At 37.0% G+C, this 21,864-nt stretch overlaps 6 protein-coding genes across 6 annotated transcripts; 3 read left to right on the top strand and 3 right to left on the bottom strand.

Moving 5' to 3' along the window:
* The first annotated feature begins 1,821 nt into the window (after positions 1 to 1,821).
* On the top strand, positions 1,822 to 11,252 carry LOC128301134 (neuropeptide-like precursor 1). The gene is made up of 5 exons (XM_053037467.1): positions 1,822 to 1,902; positions 4,676 to 5,381; positions 5,675 to 5,887; positions 6,228 to 6,402; positions 8,345 to 11,252. Exons 1-5 carry the CDS (start codon positions 1,822 to 1,824, stop codon positions 8,688 to 8,690), a joined length of 1,521 nt encoding a protein of 506 aa, XP_052893427.1. The 3' UTR covers positions 8,691 to 11,252.
* LOC128301142 (uncharacterized) lies at positions 11,229 to 11,884 on the bottom strand. Its single transcript, XM_053037479.1, has 2 exons — positions 11,825 to 11,884; positions 11,229 to 11,747 (listed from the first exon to the last, which is right to left on the bottom strand). Exons 1-2 carry the CDS (start codon positions 11,882 to 11,884, stop codon positions 11,316 to 11,318), a joined length of 492 nt encoding a protein of 163 aa, XP_052893439.1. The 3' UTR covers positions 11,229 to 11,315.
* A 933-nt stretch (positions 11,885 to 12,817) lies between these two features.
* LOC128296822 (uncharacterized) lies at positions 12,818 to 13,775 on the bottom strand. The gene is made up of 2 exons (XM_053032318.1): positions 13,391 to 13,775; positions 12,818 to 13,315 (listed from the first exon to the last, which is right to left on the bottom strand). The coding sequence occupies exons 1-2, from the start codon at positions 13,773 to 13,775 to the stop codon at positions 12,867 to 12,869; spliced, it is 834 nt and encodes a 277-aa protein (XP_052888278.1). The 3' UTR covers positions 12,818 to 12,866.
* Positions 13,776 to 15,086: 1,311 nt separating this feature from the next.
* LOC128297823 (uncharacterized) lies at positions 15,087 to 16,225 on the bottom strand. Its single transcript, XM_053033524.1, has 2 exons — positions 15,891 to 16,225; positions 15,087 to 15,828 (listed from the first exon to the last, which is right to left on the bottom strand). The coding sequence occupies exons 1-2, from the start codon at positions 16,222 to 16,224 to the stop codon at positions 15,371 to 15,373; spliced, it is 792 nt and encodes a 263-aa protein (XP_052889484.1). The 5' UTR covers position 16,225; the 3' UTR covers positions 15,087 to 15,370.
* Positions 16,226 to 17,228: 1,003 nt separating this feature from the next.
* LOC128296813 (uncharacterized) lies at positions 17,229 to 18,307 on the top strand. Its single transcript, XM_053032304.1, has 5 exons — positions 17,229 to 17,282; positions 17,358 to 17,510; positions 17,581 to 17,731; positions 17,796 to 18,166; positions 18,230 to 18,307. The coding sequence occupies exons 1-5, from the start codon at positions 17,229 to 17,231 to the stop codon at positions 18,305 to 18,307; spliced, it is 807 nt and encodes a 268-aa protein (XP_052888264.1).
* A 1,798-nt stretch (positions 18,308 to 20,105) lies between these two features.
* Positions 20,106 to 21,169, top strand: LOC128296803 (uncharacterized). Its single transcript, XM_053032293.1, has 4 exons — positions 20,106 to 20,243; positions 20,310 to 20,589; positions 20,658 to 21,031; positions 21,098 to 21,169. The coding sequence occupies exons 1-4, from the start codon at positions 20,106 to 20,108 to the stop codon at positions 21,167 to 21,169; spliced, it is 864 nt and encodes a 287-aa protein (XP_052888253.1).
* Positions 21,170 to 21,864: the final 695 nt, after the last annotated feature.

Below are 21,864 nucleotides of genomic sequence, written 5' to 3'. Positions count from 1 at the left end.
ATGGAGTTTTCTTTTCTATTTTATTAAATATTCTATTTTATTAATTTTCACAAGAAATGATAGGTATCTAAAGAAAAAGTCAATTTACATAAAGTCACTTGTGAGATAGATGCAACGTGTTTTAGTAAATGGTTGTCGGCATTTCGGTTGGCAACAGGTTTCGCCTATGCTAATGGCGTGGAAATGATACAGCAGGAATGTTAAGCAATGTCTTTCTGCTGAAAATGTCCTTGTGCGTAGCTTATCACTTTCTATTTGGTTGGTATTGCTTGACGTGCACGAACAGTCGATAAGTAATAAGAACCAAGATGCTCTCTACAAGTGTCCGGGCAAACATCTCTCATTGTAAGTCGTTAATAGTGTGGGTTGTCGGTAGAATTCTGTAACGGATGCGGGAAATACTGTTGCTTCTACTACGGATTGCAGCTTACGAAGGCATCGGTATCGATGTGTTGCTCAACGTTCGCGAATTGATGCTCGAGAATGCTTCAGTTTGACGTATGTTTGCAAATGAGCAGGCTAGCGAAAATGCCGAATGAGAGAACGCACAGTGCTGGTATGGAAGGTCGCTCTCACAAAATTTGCGCGAAGTTGGGCAATGCGCAAGCGCGTACGGTCGGGTTTCCGTTCATTCATATAAAAAGGATTGCTGATTCAGGCTATAAAGGATATCAGAATATAAAGAGGATTGCACTGTTGGTTAGACGATTCCAGTCGCAACGTTGGGTGGTTTGCATAGTGGATTCCAGTTGCTTAGCGATAGTGTTTCGTTTAGCGTGCAAGTGCATTTTCTATTACTATACTTGAGTGTTCGGTATGTGCTATTTGCTAGAAATGGTGTACCATCATTTATTTATTATGAGAAGGAGTGAACAATGTTTTTCGCTGGACTTTCGTGAAAATGTGGACTAATGCAGAAGTACATGTAAAGCATTGAGACGGTGTAAATCTTGGAGATAGTTGAAAAACTATGCTATGCTCAGCGATACTGTCACTTTAGTTTTGGTGAAATCGTCAGCAAGCCACGCTATATTTGTGTGTCAAACAGTGAAATATGGTGATGGTTACTGATAATCGTGGTTCATCATTTCAGAAAAAATAGATTAATCAGCAATGATTATCGACGCCTCCATTCCTCATATCAGATCAATTAGAAACTTTACCCACAGTAGGTATCGTGTTTCTACTGAAAAAGCAGGCTACGTCATGCACATATACCAGCAGAGTTTCTGGCATCCGGATTGAATTTCTGCTGTAGAGGGTGGATGGATGGAAGGGATTGGAGGCGATGTGGTTGTATTAGCGAATAATTTTTTTGATTACGATTTGCGGTTGGTTTGGTGACCTTTAGGAGAACACGTTTACTCATGTGCAAGAGTGTTTGTGCTTACGTATGTGTAACTTTTGGCAGTAAGTGATTGGAGGAAAACGTTTTTGTACTTTATTGCTATGGCAATAGGTAGACAAAAATTGTATCAGAAATTGGTGTTTCTTGTATGTGTTTTTGCTTGTTCTCCTTTAAAACGATTTGAGGATGCTGCAAAAAAGCGTGGAACCAAATATAAGTTTAGAAGTATTATGAAGCACGGCTCGTTTTTGTGAAATAAAACAATTATTTTTCATACTGTAGTATTCAGGAGAAGATAGCTGAAAATATTTGTTAAGTGAAAAAACGTTCTGTTTTTGATTTATTTGTAGTTTAGTGTTGTAGATATAAATGAAGTATTAGTTTGGGTCGGTTGTGTTTTAGTGTATCAGTGATATCGTTTGAAAAACAGGAAATCGTTTGTTAATTAGTGCGAAGCATTGTCAAGCATCCTGATGTTGCGGTACGAGATGGTTTTACCGCCAAAGCTGCTTTTTGTTCGGGCGTTCATGCTGCTTTTCTTAGTTTTTCATAACGTAAGTATATTCCAAGCTTGAATCGAGTAAAAAAATGTATATTTTGTATTAGTTATTCCGCAACGAAAGAAATGTTTTTAAATTCGTTAATTTATGGACGTACACCAATTATTAATAAAGTATTAATAAGTATTAATAAAGTAATTATTAATAAAGTAAAGTATAAGTCAACAAATTTAGTGCTTAGTGTTCTGTGAACGATCTGGAGTTTGCCTATGATAAGTGGTTTGTAGTGACATTTCATAGACTTAAGCCATCCTAACTATCCTTTCTTACCTGAATTTTTAATGTGTCCAGTACTCTTTGTCAGCTAATATGCTCGGCGGGATGAAGTTTGTGATCTTGTTAAGGCTTGGTTCATTTAGAAATGGGGCACTTTGTACAGCGGGTATCTTTTATACCATTAATCCAATTGAAAAACGTTGTATGAATGAATCATAGGTTTCAATATAATATATTTAAAAAAAAAATATGAAAAAAATTACACTTCGCTTTTACGAAGAAATTCTCGGACTTTGCTGTTTATACAGCCCATCAACCGCCGCACAGCTGCTTCAGCCACTGTCCTGGCCATTAAATTTCACCAATTCTTCATTTGTATGATATCCTTAGTTAATGCACCCTTTTTCTTTAGTTTTTGTTTCATTATTGCCCAATATCGCTCTATTGGATGGAATTGGGGGAAATTTGGTGGATTCAGCGTTTTTGGTATAAATTTCACACCATTATCGTTGTACCATTGTAGCAAGTCCTTGCTATAATGGCAGCTTGCTAGATCAGGCCAAAACATTACTGACCCATGATGAGACCTAATAAATGGCAAAATACGTTTCTTAAGACACTCATTCTTATACAAATCCGAATTCATGTTCTTATTTGTCACAAGCACGTTGGTCTTCTTGCCACATGAACAGATTCCTTGCCAAATCATAAATTTTTTAGCAAATTTATCGGCAAAAACAAATTTGAATCTCTTGGGGACGTTGCCGCGAGCATAAGCCTCTTAAAATTTAACACCCGGGATTTGTTTAAAATCGACTTTCACGTAGGTTTCATCGTCCATCAAAATGCAACCATGCGGTTTGGTCAGCACTTGATCTTACAGCTTCCGAGCTCGGTTTCTGGCCATTGTTTGTTGTTTCATGTTTCGATTGGGATGTTTACTTGCTCGAAAACATTTAAAACCTTCTCGGAGTCGGATTCGCCGAACAGTAGAGCGGTCGGCGTTAAGGTTTTTAGCCAAGTCGTAGTCGGAGATGTTTGGGTTAGCCTTGATTTTCCAAATGACTCTCAATCGCAGTTCACGATTCACGGTTCCACTCCGTCGCTTAGTTTGCACCTTACGAACAATCGTCTGTGTCTCCTTGTACTTTTTAATCACTCGCGCAACAGTCGACTTAATGTTTGGCCTTAACTTAACTTAACTGTTTGGCAGCTCCCGAGATGACACTGCTGGATTTTGCAGATAGTTGTGCACTATCTGTTTTCGCTTCTCCTCTTGCATGTCGAATATCTTGGAGCAGGGAAAACAAAATTGCGTGAAGTTTTCACAAAGCGAAATGTTTACTATTGTCTACAAAACGCTGTCAAAAGTTTCCATTTTTGTCCACGGGAGGCGCCACTATAAATGAATCAAAGTGCCCCATTTCTAAATGAACCAAGCCTTATTACGTTACGTTAGACCATAGCTCAACTTACCGTTCGCATATTGACAATACTATAAGTAAGTTATTCAGGTTATTAGGTTTTTATTATCGTCAAATTCGTGAATGTGATGACCCTTTATGTCTGAAACCGTTGTTTACGTATCTGGTACGTTTCTGTATAGAGTATTGTTCGGTAATTTGTTTTCCAAATTGCACGTTATTAACAAACAGGCTAGAACACAAAATTCACAAAGAACAACAGTTAGAACAAAGCTCAATGTAAATTCAATAAGGTCGCTTTATAATGTGCATGTCTCTGGCGTGGATTACGAAGCATTCAGATTATCGTTCACGCTGCTTATTATTAGCTTTGCAGACACTCGAAAATAGATTTAAAGTAAATCAGTGTATGTTTGATGCAAAAAGAAAAAAAAAGAAAAAAATAATTTTGGGATACCAGACGAGGCAGCGCTAGGGATTTAGTCCGGATGTTTAGTATTCAGAATGTAGGTAATTTTGCTGTTTAGAGAGAAGTTATGTTTGTCTCAGCCTGTGTTGGTCCTGTGTAGGGCAGTTACTGTAGTAAATTTTTGCCAAAAAAGCTTCACATAATAGAATCTTCGTAGAATCGTATGCGACGCGATTGTGGAAACGAGATTTTTCTGATTTATAAATAAACTATTATATGTTTATTATACGTTTAAAAACAAAAATACGAATTCCGTAAATGTGATTGAGAAATTTACGATTTGGTTTATGTGCAACTTGACACATTGCTACTTTCTACCAAACCAGTTTGTACATTCTAATGCACTGAATTTAAAGATATGGCTTTCGTTCTTGATCATAAGTCCTGGTATCTGTGAAAACAATTGTTCTTGTTAACATCAGCAAATCATTGATGACATGAGAAGAGGTGAATGTCAGGCTGGAAAATTAATATAGAAATTTGATGATTTATTTTCTATTATGACAGCTTTTCCGGTATTAGTAACACCGCTGTGTTTAGTTTTTTACAAATCGTACAAGGCTTGCAATTTACCTTAATAGAAATTAGTTGCTTAATAAGAATTTGAAGGGTTAAATTAAGAAACAAAAGCACATGATAGGACTTTTCTCTCTTGTAGGTAAATGCACAAAACTACGAAGGTCGCCGACTGAAACCATGTGAGCTGGAAACATTGCTAAGAGATCTAACTTATCCCGAAGAAGGTTACGAAATGCATGCTGTGGCACTTCGTAATCAGTTACGACATATTTTGGAGCGTGATCCTTCTGAAAACTATCAGAATCTCGATGACAGTTCGGAAGTAGGCAATGGTCCGTATGAAGACAAGCGGTCGTATCGCTCACTTCTGCGAGATGGAGCCGTCTTTGGTAAACGAAATGTGGGAGCACTAGCACGGGCCGGATTACTGCGAAATCAACCGGAATACCTCAAACGTAGCTTGGCAACACTAGCCAAAAATGGGCAGCTACCGTCGCGTGACACAGAATCCGAGGATACAACACCTGATGGCGAATGGAATGAAGATAAGCGTAATGTAGCATCAGCGTTGAAGGCAGGTTATATGTTGAACGGAAAACGTACCATTGCTTCGTTGGCCAGAAAGTATGAATTGCCTGGCAAGCGAAACATTCAATCGTTGCTACGTACTGGAATGCTTCCGTCAATTGCACCGAAACGTAACATACAGTCACTCGCTCGAGAAAATGCACTCGCAGGATACGGAAATGTTGATAAACGAAACATTCAGACACTAGTACGCGATTGGAGTTTACCGAAACAACATAACAAGCTTTCCGAGGGCGGCAGCTCAACAGGTGATAACGGTGAGTACCGTATGAAGAATTATCCCCCCTTTACCGCCAAATCACATGAGCTTACTGTTTGAATCCTGTTTTGAATCAGTCTCATTGATATCTTTAATTAATAATAGTATATATTAAGATATACACATGATTCCTGGGTCATTTTTTTGTCCGTTTTTGACTGAAAACTTCAAACGGTACATTGAGTTCATTACAAGTGCATCTAGGCGAGGGAAACCCTATTAACATAGAAGAAAGCGATAACCAGTCGTCTTGATGTCCTGCACATGTCTTATCTTTTTTTTTCTTAACAGAGAAACGCAACATTCAATCATTGAAGAATGCGCAAGGAAATGGACGTAAAAAGCGATCATTGTACTATGACGAATTGGAAGAAAGCAGTCCTGAAGTTTTGGAACCTGTTTTCCAAACCGCTCCACTGGACTACGAGGAACTCATGGAAGCAATGGTGCAAACATATCCTCTCTACAGCACCGACAATCACCTTGAGGAAAAACGATTTCTAGGTATGTACTGCGGAGATTGATGCATCTGTATGTATGATTATTATACTCCAAGAATGGAGAGCAAAAGATTAAAACCATACCACGGCTAGTACGCAAACACGGCAGTGTATATCAAAACTTCCATTATTCAGCCTATCATGTCGTACCTGTTGAAAATATTGGTATAAATGAAAGTTCGCATTTATTTGCTCATGTAATAGCGTTGGATCGGTATCGTAAGTTCGTTAAAGTAGCAGACTTTTTAATGAGCCATTTTATTATGTACATGGGATATGTTGGCACCACTACCGCACAGCCAATGCAAAAATGAGATGTATAATTGATTTTCTGGTCAACACAGGCCTCAGAAGAAGCGAAGACATCGCCAATTATGGAGATGACAGAACGGATGCGGATCTGCTGTTGCGAAGCACGCCACTCGTAAAGCGTCACATTGCCTCGATAGTGCGGTCCGGCTGGACACCATCGTTCCGGCCGTCGCGTGGAAATCGCTTCAGTCGGGCCGGCAGGGCGAGGTCTCACATAGTAGGAAGTTGAAACGATTCATTGTTCGTAGATGTTTAATCAAAGGAATGAGCTGGATGATGGTCATGATGATGTGTGATTCTGTTTGCCTATTGATACCTTTCTTGCACCCTTAGTCCTTGCTGGAACGAATGCAACTGTTTCCCCGATGTGCCTTCCATTGCTCTAGACAAGTCCATTTGCAAACCTTGTTTTGAGTGTTTCCTTAGGTGCCTTATCGACCTCGTTTTAAGCTAACCATAGAGTTTTCTCCTCTGTCTGCTGTATAGTCAGTCCTTCAGACACCTTATCTTTGTTGGATGTGAAATTGGTTTAGCTAGTAATTTCCGAAAAGCCTCGAGAATGCAAACCATACTTGGCTGTTTCCTATACTTTGCTGAATGTTCCCTACTTTTCCAATTAATACCGCTCACACCACATAAACACCACTGTTATACATAAAAGGGGCCAATAGTGGATTTATAATTAAGAATATGATAGTTTTCAAGTTCTTGATCTAAGTGTACTACTTCCCTAGTTTTTTTTTCAAGTTCTTCATTGATAAGAAAAAAAAGGTCATGTATTTCTTAATCAATGAATAAAGACGCTAAACAATTCTATAGTTTAATGAAGACAAAAATATATTTGAGTATGTTTTCACACGACTTCCATGATCAAAATTATATTCCAAGGGTCATATACTGAAATAGTAGTAGTATACGCTCGAAATTACTGTCATGAAAACTGAATTATATACCACGGCATGCTGCAACGATCGAGCTTGGTTCGTGAATGGTTTGGCCACGTAATCGTGCTGTCATTTCAAATAATGTGCATCTTCGCTCTACTGATCACTGGTAGAAGTTGATAACAAGGAATGTTTTGTTAAAACTTTGGATACAAATATTATTCAAACCATTCCGAATTTCAAATGCATCCGTACCTGACTTTACTGCTTTGCCTAAACTCATCAGTTCAAATTAATAGCTAAAATAAAAAAGGTTCAAAATTTATCAGCAAAAATGTTTCCAAAAAATAATTATTTAGTTTAAACGATTTATTATCATCATCGTCTGGAAGATTTAGTTATAAATTGTAGGATACCGCACAATATTAAATCAAGGCTACAAAATACGATTAAAAAATGGCGAAGAATATTTACTCATGATACTGGACGTGATAATGAACACATGATACTGGATAATTTTTGAAATTTATTATGCTGTGAGATTATTAACTGTTTATATCTGTTTTTCTTTTTTGTGAATATGTGACTAAAAAACACACACACATTAACCAACCTAATCACTCAGCACGACCTCGAAGCAGGTGAACAGCGTTTTTCATTTAAATTACAATTTAACAATCAATTGCATTTGGCTTTCTCTTTATTGATAGTAAATAGGCGATGGGCCAAAGCATATTTCTTATGTCGGAATGTGAATTTAGTCCACCGTTTTCATCTTCAGAGTTATTTGCGTTATTTGCATGTTTTTTGTATAAATTATTTGATTGTTATTTATTTTTGATATTTTATTGGCTATCAATTGATATCGAAATTAACTCAAATTAATGTCACGTTGACTTATTTAATGAGACTAAATACCAGTTTCAGATATTTTCTATAACTTATTGGAGCATATACCGTACATCAGAATTATAATGTACTTTTTGTCGTATGCATTATGTTATGTATTCAATAGTTTTTTCTTATTGTACCTTTATAATGGCCAGTACATTTACTGTTTTGTAAATTTTGATTTGTAATATTGCATGCCACGCTAGAAGTAGCAAACTTAAATACACGTTTTTATATTAAATATATTCTGGTGTACTGTCCGAGGTGTGTGTAGTAGGAATTTAATTTGGTGTAGAATATCAGGAGATTTGAAAAATGACTGACATAGTGTTTCATGTATGTTTATTTCAAAAATCTATTCTAAAATGCAACAGGTCGAATTTTACTCCCGACCCGAGCCACTACGACAGCCAACCAGCGGCGTATGTAGACAATGCATTCATGGATTCAGAGGCACCGTTAGTTGGGGAGCTCCAGGGTTACAATCCTCGTGGGGTGCTGCGCCGCCCCGAGTTGCCGCGCTACACTGGCGAGGCCTTCGCGAATCACCCGTACGTGCACGAAGAGTTCAGTGAACGTGTAAATCCTTTCTTCGCGGATGAGGAATACCGTTGCGCCAACCGTCTCCGTAAGTTACTCTATTATCTGAAGAAACAGTATTATCTTGACAATAAATACATCCAAGCAACTTATGGTAGAAATTCGGCTTATTTTAAGTAAACTGTGAGCAAAGTACGGTTAGCGAAAAGGAAAGCAAAGAAAACACAATTCCAATTTTCTAAAAACATGTAAGAAGTACTGCGAAATGTGTTTTGTCTTTGTTTTTCATTGATAACACGTTTTTCCTAATCCACCAAACAGTTAAAGTTTAATTATTTAACATTTTCTGAAATATGGCTCATTAGAAGAAATTGCAGCAAATGTCCTATTTTCCATCTATATCTAAATCATTTTAGAGAGAATACAATTCAAGTCTGGTTGGAACAAAACAAGTTAAAAACTGAAGCACACTAAAGAAGTAATATCTAATACTTTCATATCTATTCACTCATATCAAATCGATGAAATGATTAATAATATAATCCAGATGGTAGTGAAAGTCTTGAAATCAGTACTATAAATTATACAAGAAATTTCTGAACTAAATCCTCTTGTATAATCTACATTTTTTGGTGGCACGTGGAAGTCTAATGTAAGATTTTGAATTATAGACATGAATACAAATCATATTCTCCTCCGTCTGAATAAGAAGGAAACATAAGGTGTGAGAATAGTGTGAAATCAATAGCGTTTTGCAAATACCATCATAAACGGAGAACAGTAGTACCGAGATTCTATCGATTTTACATCGGTTCTTCATTTATGATGGTAGTTTCATAAGTATCATCTAATTAGGCTGAAGTTTATTTGAATTCCGAGCAGGAATACAGTGAAAAGAATACAAAAAAGTGTAGACCAAAATGTCATTCAAAACAAGTTCAATTAAACGCAAAGCAAACTATATGTAACATCGTAAATGGTTTCAACATCTGGCACAATATTCTCTGCTCGGTAGATCGTACATTAGCAGCAAGATCTAAATAGCCTAATCTGCAACACAGCGGGAAACGGTAGCAAAATGGTTTAAACATCAGAGAGGCTTTGAAGAATAAGTTATTTAGACACTGCTAATAACGACTACTGGCAATTCTACAATAATCTATGAGCTACTCGGAATTCAATGCAAACACAGTGACAAATAACAAAAAGAATGCGTATAATTTCAACCGTTATAGGCATTTTTCAATCCCATTTAAATTTCATTCAGTTCGATGTTTATTGTTAATGCACTACTGTTACTGCAAGCGCTGTGTTGAAGAAAAAAAATTATTCCAGGAGACTAGTAAAATTAATTACTTTTTAGATTCATATAATTTTTTTGTTTGACTTACCGATGTCCTTAAACCAACCAAGGTCAGTTTTTTTACTTGCTACTCTTGACAGTATTAAAACGTATAAATAGCATAAATTTACAAATCGCAATGCTTTGTTCCAATTGAGCTATATAATTTTGTTAAATTCTATGAAAGCTTCAAGTCGAAAGGAGGTAAAAATGAATAACTATTGTGAGTACGACAATTGAAAACAATGTTGTGATTGTTGTATTAAAATTAACCTTTACCCATGCAGAGTAATCACTACATAAACAAAATCAAAGCGACAATAATTACAGCAAACATGTGTTCGTAAGCGAGTGCAAACGTAACATGAGGTAAAGCATTCTACTAAAACATATTTTAGATAACTTAATCGGCAATCAACAAATGGACAATAATGTTTAGTTTACGGTAAAAGAGAAAGGAAAATAAATAACGACACTACATCGTAAAACCTCAGAGATATTCACTCGCTTTACAGATTTGTTTGCATTCGCATATTTGTAGCTTCCAACCATTACTGTTTTCTGTACCACTAATCTTGTGAGTAACGTAATTTAGTGGAATCGACAATATTATGACAAAAACAAAAGTCAATACTGAAGGCTGAAAGTAAATCAATGTTGGATGTGCAATGAGTGTAAACAAAAGTGTACTATATCTACGAGGGACAATAAACTCATAACAATACAATAACGACAACTAATATTGAAGTAAAATGAGCGAGCATTAACACAAAACATAGATAGCGTTACGATGGTATGCAGTGCAAACGAGACAATAATTTATAACACATAAAGAAAAGCATGCACAAATCCATGCGAACATGTTAGTGTTACATACATACAGCGTTTATACTTGAATGTCAAATCCAGTAACTTTGTATGATGCATATTCACAAAAAATCCAATGTCCCAAGGAGCGAACAAATAAACCAAAAAACAGCATTCAAATGCACTAGCAGAGCTAACGCAACAGAAAGAATACAAAATATTCTTCATCTAGTGTCTAGAAGTCAGGGGCGAAATGTGGATGAAATCACAATACCCGTTTGTCGTCAAGATATTCAAAAGGAGGAGTTGATTATGTTGGGAAAAAGTGTAGATTACAAAACGCTTTCAAATAAATGAGGACTACACATAGTGACATCAGTGAAGGAACCATGTACTATTAGCATACATATTCTTATACATATATACACATTATATACATACATTGAAAAGAAACAAACAAATATATTTATCAGACTCTTCCTCCCTTATTATATGTGCTAAGGAAACCCCGAATAAAAATTACAATAACAACATGTAAGAAGAAATAAGACAATGAAATAAAGGTGCATAACAGCAGTCACAGTAATGTGCGCACTTCTATTTACGAATAAGTTTGGGTTTTGTATGGAATTTGGGTCAAGGGTAGAACATGTTTGTCAAACAGGTGATAGCAGCACCTTATCAGAAGTTTCAACGTACGCACTGGAGCTGGTGGTGGTGTTGACCAGAATTTTAGGGGTTACGGTCGTTTCTAGCGGAAGTATAGCATCGTTTGCATCGTATTCGTTCATTCCAAGCGGTCCCCATGTCGGGTTTGGATTGGCAGGTGAAGTAGGATTATTTTCGTCACTGTTGTCGTCAGCCAGACGGGGAGACATTGCCGACGCGTCCGATTTACCCAACATGATGGTAGGTGCTTTGTTGGCTCCGTTCCCACCTATCCAGTCCAACATGGACGGGTTATTGTTGCCGGAGCTGCTGACGATGCTGAATACACGATTGTTATTGTTTTCACCCGGAAAATTAATCGTGATGTCACTTCCATTAGCAACCAGTACCAGTACGGGAGAACTGTTGCCTATCTGAAACTGAATATGGTTAAAACGTTCAACAGACGTTCACTAGTGTCAGTACGATACTTTTCCTTTTTCACATGTGATCTCACCAAACACAAGCAACAATATATAAAATAGCTGAGTTGAGGCTTTGTCCGACATTGCAGCATTGTAGTTTAATGCCTGTTCCGATCGATTCCAACGATACTTTACAATGGTTATAATATTTTTAGTAAACTTTGCTAAATAATACGTTTTATCAGAGCTTTCTAATCTCATAAAGCGTCACACTACCGATACTAAACTTCGAAGCGTAGACCTGATACTGCACCAGATATTTCGTCTCGCAAGATAAAGAACTGCACAGTAGGGTGGTTTTCACCTTGGAATCGTTTATGATGCTTCTGTGGAAGGTAAGTAAACTAGCAAAACAAACGAAAGTAATATACAAATGCATAGAAACTCATGTGCAACACAAACACGGTACCTGCCCTGGCTTGCAGATAATAAAATTTGTATTGAAGGAAAGTGATAATGAATCACCGAGTGCAGGAAATTTTGAACATTACTGCGTAGAATGCATACTGATATTTATTGTTTTCAGTTTGCCTTAAATATATATTATATTATATAAATCAGTTTGCTATAAATATATATATACGCTTTTACTTAATCATTTTTTGAACAGTTTTGAATCAAATAAATTGTGTTCAAAGGCAATTTTCCTCTTTATATTATTTATATTTCTTCTATAAACTATGTTGTTGTATATTCTATATTGTAATAATTTCTTAAATGAGTTTAAAAAATATCATTCTAAAACTCGGTTCTCTCGGGAAAACTCGTTGTATTTTGGTAGATACTTACTGATGCCCCTATTTGCATCATTTACGTATATTACAGTTTTCTGATAATTTTTTTTTGTAAAAGTACTGGTTACGGTGATAATTTGTTAGTTATTTCCAGCGAAATGGGAGATAAACAGCAATTGAAATGTAAATGTAAATAAAACGAAAACATGATTTGGTAATAGGTAAAATAAATCATTGAAATTAAAGGATCAAAACAGCATATCAAGCTTTATTGAATTAATGTAAGTCAGAATCTATATAACCTGTATTTCGATTTGACTATGACTAATTACAATCACAACTAGTTGCAGTATCGCAGACGGCTGTTGAATGTCAATCCAGTAGGACAGAGTACCAAATTGTATCGTAGCTGCCGGTTTGCCCAGAAGCACTGAAAATATGCCGCCGGATCATTACTGTTTGGATAGTTTCCCTGTCCAGGACAGAGGTAACCACACTCGCCAAATGTGGAGCCGGTGATAAACGCAAAGTTGGCTCTGTTTGGACATCTATATACGATTGGAGCTTGTCCGGTACCGTCACACAAACCGTAGAATCGTGGAGATTGTCCGTATCTTACATGTCCGATGAAGTTGGCCGTGCATTGCAGTTTAATGCATCGTGAAAACAGATTTTCCAAGGCACACAGTTCCAATGCTGCATTGAACACATACCCAGCAGGACAACTGTAAATGGACGAACTCTGTCCGATATTGGTGCATCCATGATAAATACGACAATTGCTAGCATCTGTTAAGAATGAGCAGAGTATACACGAATTAATGAACTAACAAAATAGAAGCATGTTCGCTATCGACCACATACCTGGAAAGGTGCCAACGGCCGAGCATATGACCGGTGTGTTTTGAATAGCATCAGTGCATACGTTTGGGATCGGAACATTAGAACAATAGTCGGTGGTTGTTCCGTAGTTACAATACGACTGATCAGCAGGGCATGCGACGGTCACACCTTGGCCAAGTTCAGTTCCCAAGCAAACGCGAAAAGTGTTACATGTATCACATACCAGTTGTTTCACACCATCGCATACGCCGGTAATAGTTGATTGACGTTGCAACTGCACATCTGAAATGTTCAGCAATGTACCAGTTATTGCAGAACCTAAGTCATCTGTAGAGTTATGTGACTCTTCGTTCAATGCGTGCGAAAAGGCCAACGAGATGAAAAGGATACACGTTCTAAACAGCATTTTGTTAACCACTAGCTTGAGATGCACAGTCCATACTGAGTTTATAGAAAGCAAGAGGCCGCAACGTTGATTGACATTTTCTAATCTTGTTTTCTGTGAAGATCCTGAATGCTTATCTTTACGAATGGATTTGTCCAGATTTATAGCACTTCGTGATTGTTGAGTCATGAGAATGGCAATGTTATGGTAGTTTCTAATCGCAAAATTCGCAGTTCGTAGATACAAATGAATGTATCATTTCGAATTAGCTTTTTCGAAAACTTGTTGAAATGCAATTACATACATACCAATATTTATTTGACAACACTGTTATTAACAACCTTTAGCTTCATCGCCGATACGTATTATGTATTATGCCCTCGTTTTACGTATTAACAGCATATGAACTAAAGAAGGAATTTTTTTGCTTCTTTACTCCTTGCTTTATGGCTTATTTCGGGCTTGGTTCGGGCAGAAAAAAAAGTTTTTTGAGAATTGTCTAAGACATTTTCCTCTTGGTGACATAATGTCGTGTGGTCTAATGATTAGGGTTATTTTGACTTTAATATGAAATTTGTTTTCATTGCATAATTTGTATTTCTGATTGTTTAAGCTCTTGATACAACCAATGAACCACACGTAATCCAAGCAGTGAACAAGTTATTGACCGTTTACTCCGTGACTCCTTCATATTTTGCTAATTGCACACTACACTTCCCCTGTTAAAAATAGTAATTAATGTCCATTGGAACTAGTTTTAATTATACAGTAAAGTACAACACACCAATACACAGTGTTCAATTCCAATTCCCCATAGAAGTTCCTCCATAAGGCAGTTCACGGGGAAAGAAGACATATATAAATTTAACTAAAACCGACCCGATTTCTGGTGAATTCAACAAGATTTATTATATGTAATAGACGAATGAAAGAATGCAATCGTGTGTTAATTCATAGCATTACCTCAAGAGTTGTGTAGTTCATTTGAGAACCATTTGTTGGCATTATAAAAATATATTCAATAAAGTAGATCATTCAGCAATATAGTAGAACTACATCAACATGGAAGCACGATGTGTATGATTGTAAAATTTTAGTGAATTCAATTAGGATTAGGGAGGATGAAGCGGCCCTTAGGCATGATTGTAGCGGAGCTGGTCTTCACACGAACGGACAAGTCCAAAATCCCATCCGGACTAATCCCCCGTAGCCAAGACTACGGGCTACGTGGTTACAATAATAAGTAGATACGGTCAGGCCGTTCTAAAAAAAATAGGATTTACAAACAAACTAAACATTGCTACAGTAGTGTATTATTGATAGAAAGCTCTTTAAAACTAGTATTTGGTTATTTATTTCGCTTAAAAAAGGGAGATTATTATACTAGCTCTAGATTAGTATCTTACGTTTATTTTATTATAGTCTTAGAGGACATATTGTGTACAAATACATGGAGGATTTATGGTGGAAGAGATGGACACAACCACGAATAACTTTATTCACAGTTATTCAAAACAGAAACATATTTATCTTACATTACAATCACCGTCGCATCACATTAACGCAGCATTAGCGGCATTTCTGTTGCCAGAACTAAAACAGTCAAGGAAACAATTTTACTGCCTTGTGCAATATCGCAAGGTTTGATTAAATATGGTGCCTGATGGGCAATCGAGTTCGTTGTACACTATGCGACCGTTTGAAATGTAGCATTGGAAATAAGAAGCAGGATTATTACTGTTAGCATAATTACCCTGTCCTGAGCATGTGTACACACATTCACCGAAAAGTGTACTCGATGAAAAGAACGTGAATAGTGCACCGTTCGGACACCTTAATACCTGAGTAGGTAGGCTGGCACCGTTACACACGGCGTAATATACTCGACTTGTGCCGTAGAGAACGTAGCGAGGAGCTCCAACAGGACAGGTTACAGTAACGCAATTAGCTGCCGACAGTTGACGAATACAGGAGGAAGTCACTACGTCAAAAACGTATCCAGGCGGGCATCTGTATACGGTGGATGCTTCGCTAATCGCTAGGCACACATGGTAGTAGTTGCAATTGTTAGGATCTGCAAGAAAACGAATGTATAGATGAAATCGTTTTTCACTTGGTTTGCACCAATAAACATACCTGGAAAAAGCCCTGTAGCAGTGCATGTGAAGGATGAGCTCGCGGATGATGTTATACAAGCTTCCGATGGTGTCGGACCGCAGCGATCAGCTGCCGTACCCTCTATGCAGAACAGTCCTGTACCACATGTAAAGGTGGTTTCAATTTCCTGAGTACCAAAACATGGTCTTCGTGATGTGCAAGAATCGCATATGTATGTTTTGATTCCATCACAATCTTTTTTCACAAAAGTCCTTGTGTTCAATGCAGTTATATTGCCACTGCCTAGCTGGCTAAACGTACTGTCACAGAGTAGTGCAATTGCAAAGAGCAGTAGTGCAAGATACCACTGCATGTTGAACACACTCCAACTCGTTTGAATATTGTCCAGCGCATTGTCTTTAAATAATTCAGATCGCAAGAAAATCTACGACGCTACTCAGATGAGTCTGCGTTGAACATGAGTGAATAAGATCAATGGAGTTGTTTTTCCGGGTATGCTTATCATAAAGATAAGGTAATTTATTTTTCTTATCGCACATATTGTTTGCTGTGGTGTTTATTTAGTTTGAACTTGTGGTGTTTATTTTAAGTGCATGCTACTCGTGCACGTCGTTTCCGAGTCATTAATACAAGAAGTGGCCTCTTTATGTGTGTAATTGATTATTACTGTTTATGACAGCTTGAACAAAATATGTGCTTCACGTGTAATGAAAATTCCCCATAAATTATTCAACCAACTCATTTTAATCAATATATTGTTTTGAAACTTTTTATATTTTTTAACAGCAGTGCATTCTATAGGCGACTATTGATACTTTAGTTTATGTAGTAAAATGTGAATTCTTCTACAATTGACGTAATTGATTATTTCTCCGATGAAAGTATATACGAAAATGATAATATTTATTTGAGAGTAAAACCGAATGAAAAGGTTTGGTTATTTATTTTGTTTCTTATGACATTGTTTATCTTGATCTTATAATTGATTCCATTAGTGTTTGCAAGAGTTCGAGCTCATGCGCCATTACACATTTAAAATCGATGGGTGTTTTTGTAGAGTTTCTCAACTTCACACTTTAAATCAGATAGTATGTTTGCCTCACATTAATGGTGAACTTTCAAGGCTACTACTTTATCTTACATGGGGCTAAACATAAGATATGAAAAAAATATATATATGATCATCTGGTCAGAGATATCTGCACTGGACATGCATATGTCATCTGATGACTTTTGTAGCTTATCTGAATGTTTTTGCTACTTGCGACGAAAAATATAAAACGGGATGCCAAAAAGATTGGTTCACTTGTTCATCAACAGACAACAAGGAATTAGGACGTTGTGGTAGTTGGCATCATGGGTGTTTCTGTGTGGCTGTTGATATTTTGCGTAGGAGTTATTTTTCTGCAGGTAAGCGTAACGATTTGGTGATTTAATGCGGTTAGGCCAATGTCATAGTACAGTCATACTCTTCAATTGATTTAGACGGTCGTATCGCTAGCTAGTGTGCCGATCGCAGTTGGGAGGCAAAGAACCGCAGTAGAAATACCAGAAGTAAGCCAAGACCCTGTTTTGTACAGCTGTGCTGACGTAGCGGACAATGTCCGAACTACTTGTGGCAGTTGCACAAGCGTTATGGTGAGTCATCATAGCTTAGAAACATCATGTGCTATAATTGCCTGATTACTTTTTGTCTTGTTTGTATTAGTTATGCAATTACCAAAAACAGAATGTAGGTTCGTACGATTGTAGTTCCAGCAATCCTTTACGTCCCTACTGCAAGGACGGAGTTTGCCAAAGCGAACCGGGCTGCGATTTAAAAAGTGACTTGTGCCCTGATAAAGATAATTTTTATCCAGGTATTTGTTTTGATGCTGTATAAAAATAGCAACACGTTGCATTATATTCTCGAATTCATTTCAGTACCGCACAACTGTAGTGAAGCAGTGTACTGCAACGACGGTTTGCGAGCAACGGCATACACTGCCCCTTCCTCATCGTACATGTTTGATTATAATACCGGATCATGGATTTATCTCAAAACACCAGCTGATTGTTTCCAAATTGACTGTAAAATCACTTCAAATTTGAACAAATTAATTGCATATAAACCAAATCCTCAGTTATATGTCTTCTGTGGAACAAGTGGTCCACTCACGTTCAAATGTGGAGATAGTGAGGCGTTCAACGAAACGACGAAATTGTGTGAATTTCATTGCAAGCAGAAGGGCAAATATCCTATTCCAGGAGTAAAGGATCGTTATTATTCATGTTTGGAAGGACCAAACGGAACGGTAAGACAATTTGTTGACATGATCGTATGATTTCGTTTTATCTACATTGTATATGTATTGCAGTACCAAAAATTCGTAGAGGTCTGTCCTAATGGTAAGGAATTCGACAACGGAGTGAATGATTGCAAGAATATGGATTAGTTTATGACTACTCCCACTACTGCGAAATTAAACAATTATATATAATATTGTATATAATATGATATATATACTATATATATAATATGATTTAAATAGCAGATTAAGGATCGAAGCAAACGTTCAATCGAAGACACTCGATGTCTGGCTCAAAAATACCCGAAGCAAATTTTTCATCAAGTGAAGGTTTGTGACGTATCAAAATAAAAAAAAGAATTAACAGCAAACGTTACATCGAGCTTCATTTTCCGTTACACATTTATTGAAAGAAAGTAATTAGCCTGAATAAGTTGATGAATAACGGTGTTAAAGAATTTGATTAAATACATGAACAAGCGTTAGACGGATTCCATTGTATTTTGTGTAATGAAAAGAAATGTAGTGACTTCTTCATGTTTTATACTTAAGAGGCAATTTTAATTTCAAAGCGATGACGATGATCCTCTGACACCTGTAACGGATTGAGATGATCGATTCACCTTACGATATTTTATTAGTATTCATTTAATGTCTTAGCGGAGCGTAGCATAAAACAAGAAAAAAGTGATAAAACTAATACCTTTGAGAATTCGAATTAATAAATGAAAAATGAATAAATAAATAATTAATAATAAATGAATAAATAATTAATAATAATAATCCAAGATTGCATCCGAATAAAGTTTATTAAAATTGATTTGGACTACACTACCAACTATCAACCATCATGTAAAGTTGTTATTAAATCGTAGTTGTCACTTCTGCCGAATTTCCGACACCACTGTTGTTGATTTGTTTAACAAATCATACAAGGTAAGGATTGGATTCAAAGGAGAAGTTTGTGTCAAAGGGAGACTGTTGTGTCGCGTCAAGCAGTAAAAAAGCTTTGTACATTTGAGATCCCTACATCCTAATATTGAGATACCCTTTGATGTGATGGTGCCACATAGCGGCGCCGGTCTTCACACCACAGGACTGATAAAAATTCTCATCCGGAGCAATCACCGGAGCAAGCACTGACTATCCGGCTATGTGATAAAATAAGTCTAGTAAGCTCGTCGTTACGCAAAGAAGCAGAACTTGCGAATATGCCGCGAGTTGGAGTACCCGTGAGCCACCCGACCAACCCAACATCTATCTCGGAATGTCTGGTGGTTTGAACATACACGCAGGCTTACAGGAGATAATCCACATAGTGAAATCCTGCTCAGAAACCACACACTTTTGACGATGTGAGGTTTGACTAGGTTTATTTGAGCTAGGTTGTTGAGTATTAAGTGGGCAGGATGTTGGTTTGTACTACGTTATACTCATATTCAAACCAATCCGGCCTTGAGTTTGAACTTTCTAGCGCCTCAGTTACGAATAAGTAAAAGTCAAGGAAAGATAATAATAGCAGGCCAAGATCGCCAAGGTTGTAATGGCATAAAGATGAAGAAACAGTTGTTGTTGTTGTTGTTATTCTCATAGAGGTGCGCTCTATAGTGTGTTTTCGCGTTTCATTCATTCGGCAAAATGTAAATATGCGGCAAACCTTGTAATGTATGGTTTTATCATGGAAACGGTATGACTTGCAGGTTCAGGGAAGTTAAATTCTTTTCCAAATGAATATAAGTCTTTTGCTCAGTCTCCAATGAAATTTACGTGTGCGGTACTATATTACTTATTTGAAATAATAAAAAAAGTCTTTTTGAGTGATGCGCTGAAGACAAAAAAAGGACTGGAAAGAGATTTTACTAATCTTGATGAAATATTGCAGTTGTGCGTATACAGGTATCTTATCTTTCAGTAGCTATAAAGTTGTTCAAATCTGTAAAACATAATGCTGGTGGTGACTATAAAACGACAGACTACCTGTAATATGATGGTCATTGCGTTCTCGAAGTATTGCGTGAAAATGTTAGTAATGGTTCGTTCGTTCATTTTGGCACTTTTAGTATTTGCAACAGTGGGTGCTGAGGTAAATAGTGTGTTTTTGGTGAATTATTCCTACATTAACGCGCTTAATTTGTTTGTTGATTTTTAGGACCAACATGCGCTTCGCGCATTGGTATCGAAACGTGCACCCGTACGACGCGCGCTAACATCGTGTGTTAATGGACGTCGAGAGGATTGTCAGGATTGCAATACCGTTAAAATTTGTAGCTATGACCAGACTCCGATTACACAATATCGTTGCCAAGACGTGGATCCCTCGAAACCTTATTGCACCGGTGCAGGGATTTGTTCCAATGTGTCTGATCCGAATTTAATTTGCCAAAAGACAAGCGATTTGTGCCCGATGAATGCCCCTGGGTTTTATCCGAGTTAGTGGTTTTTAGGTACCAGTTACCATAGTTACCAGACTTAATTTATGAATGTGTTTCTTTTGCAGATCCCTCGAACTGCAGCCGTTATTTATACTGCGATGTAAACATGATAGGTTTCGAACAAAGTTGCGTGGCAGCCAACAATGTATACAACCAAACGACTGAATCGTGCTTTCTTAAACGTCGTACGGCAGATTGCTTCCAAGTGGATTGCAATAATTCCCGTAACAAGGATAAATGGTTCATCTACGATCCGTTCCCACAGTTATATTTTATTTGTTCATCAAATGGCCCACTAATGTTTAAATGTCCACGTGACACTGATGTTTTTGATTTGGAGTTGAAACGATGTGAGTTCCAGTGTCGTACAGATGGGCGATTTGCTCATCCGACCAACACTAACATGTATTACGAGTGTGCATATACCAGTGCTTCTAAGGTAATGTATAAGAAAGCTGTATTAATGTGAAAGCCCAACTAATATAATTCATTTCTTTTATCGTAGCTTCAAAAATATGAACTAAGTTGCCCTCCATTACTCAAGTTCAATGCAAATGATCAGAAATGTGTTCAGTAGAGAATGGTTTAATAATGGAATTATAACGATTGGTGGTATAACAAATACATGTAAAGCATTTTAAATAAATATAATTAATTTGAACTATAAGGTTTGTTGTTTGTGTTGATGTACTTGTTCAAATAGTGTCAAAACCATTAAAACGTAATATTGCACCATGATAGGTGAAGATAAACGAAAATCTGCCATGGTTCTTTACTGCTAATGAGAATTCGCATAAATCACGGATGTGCTATTTTACATCGTGTCAAAGTTAAGGATGAAAGTCTATATAGATGTTAACATTTTGATAACACACCAATAACAAAGATATAGGCAGTTATTAACCATATGATGAACAATGAATTGATATCGAACGAGAATAAAGTGCTTCCCGAACTGAGCAGAACCGACAAACGACGATTGCCAAAACTGCCAATCAGTAATTTTGCTGTGCAAGAATTCTTCTCTATCTAAAATACGTATCGTGGCCGACTATTTAGAAAACCAAATTAAATCTCAGATTCGGGATCGAGAAATTAATTCGCAGAAAAGTTTTTGGTAGAATAACATTGGGAGACAAGGGCAACAACATGCTCTATCAACTGTCCTCAACGAATTAGATTCTCTCGGTACTTAGGTGGTCAGCTTATGTAGTGGTTACATTAACCGTACAATCAAATCACTTCAATATTTTCACGTTGGATGAATGAGGC

The sequence above is a fragment of the Anopheles moucheti genome, chromosome 2 (assembly GCF_943734755.1).
Source record: "Anopheles moucheti chromosome 2, idAnoMoucSN_F20_07, whole genome shotgun sequence".
Taxonomy (NCBI): domain Eukaryota; kingdom Metazoa; phylum Arthropoda; class Insecta; order Diptera; family Culicidae; genus Anopheles; species Anopheles moucheti.
This window is presented reverse-complemented; position numbering and strand designations above follow the sequence as displayed.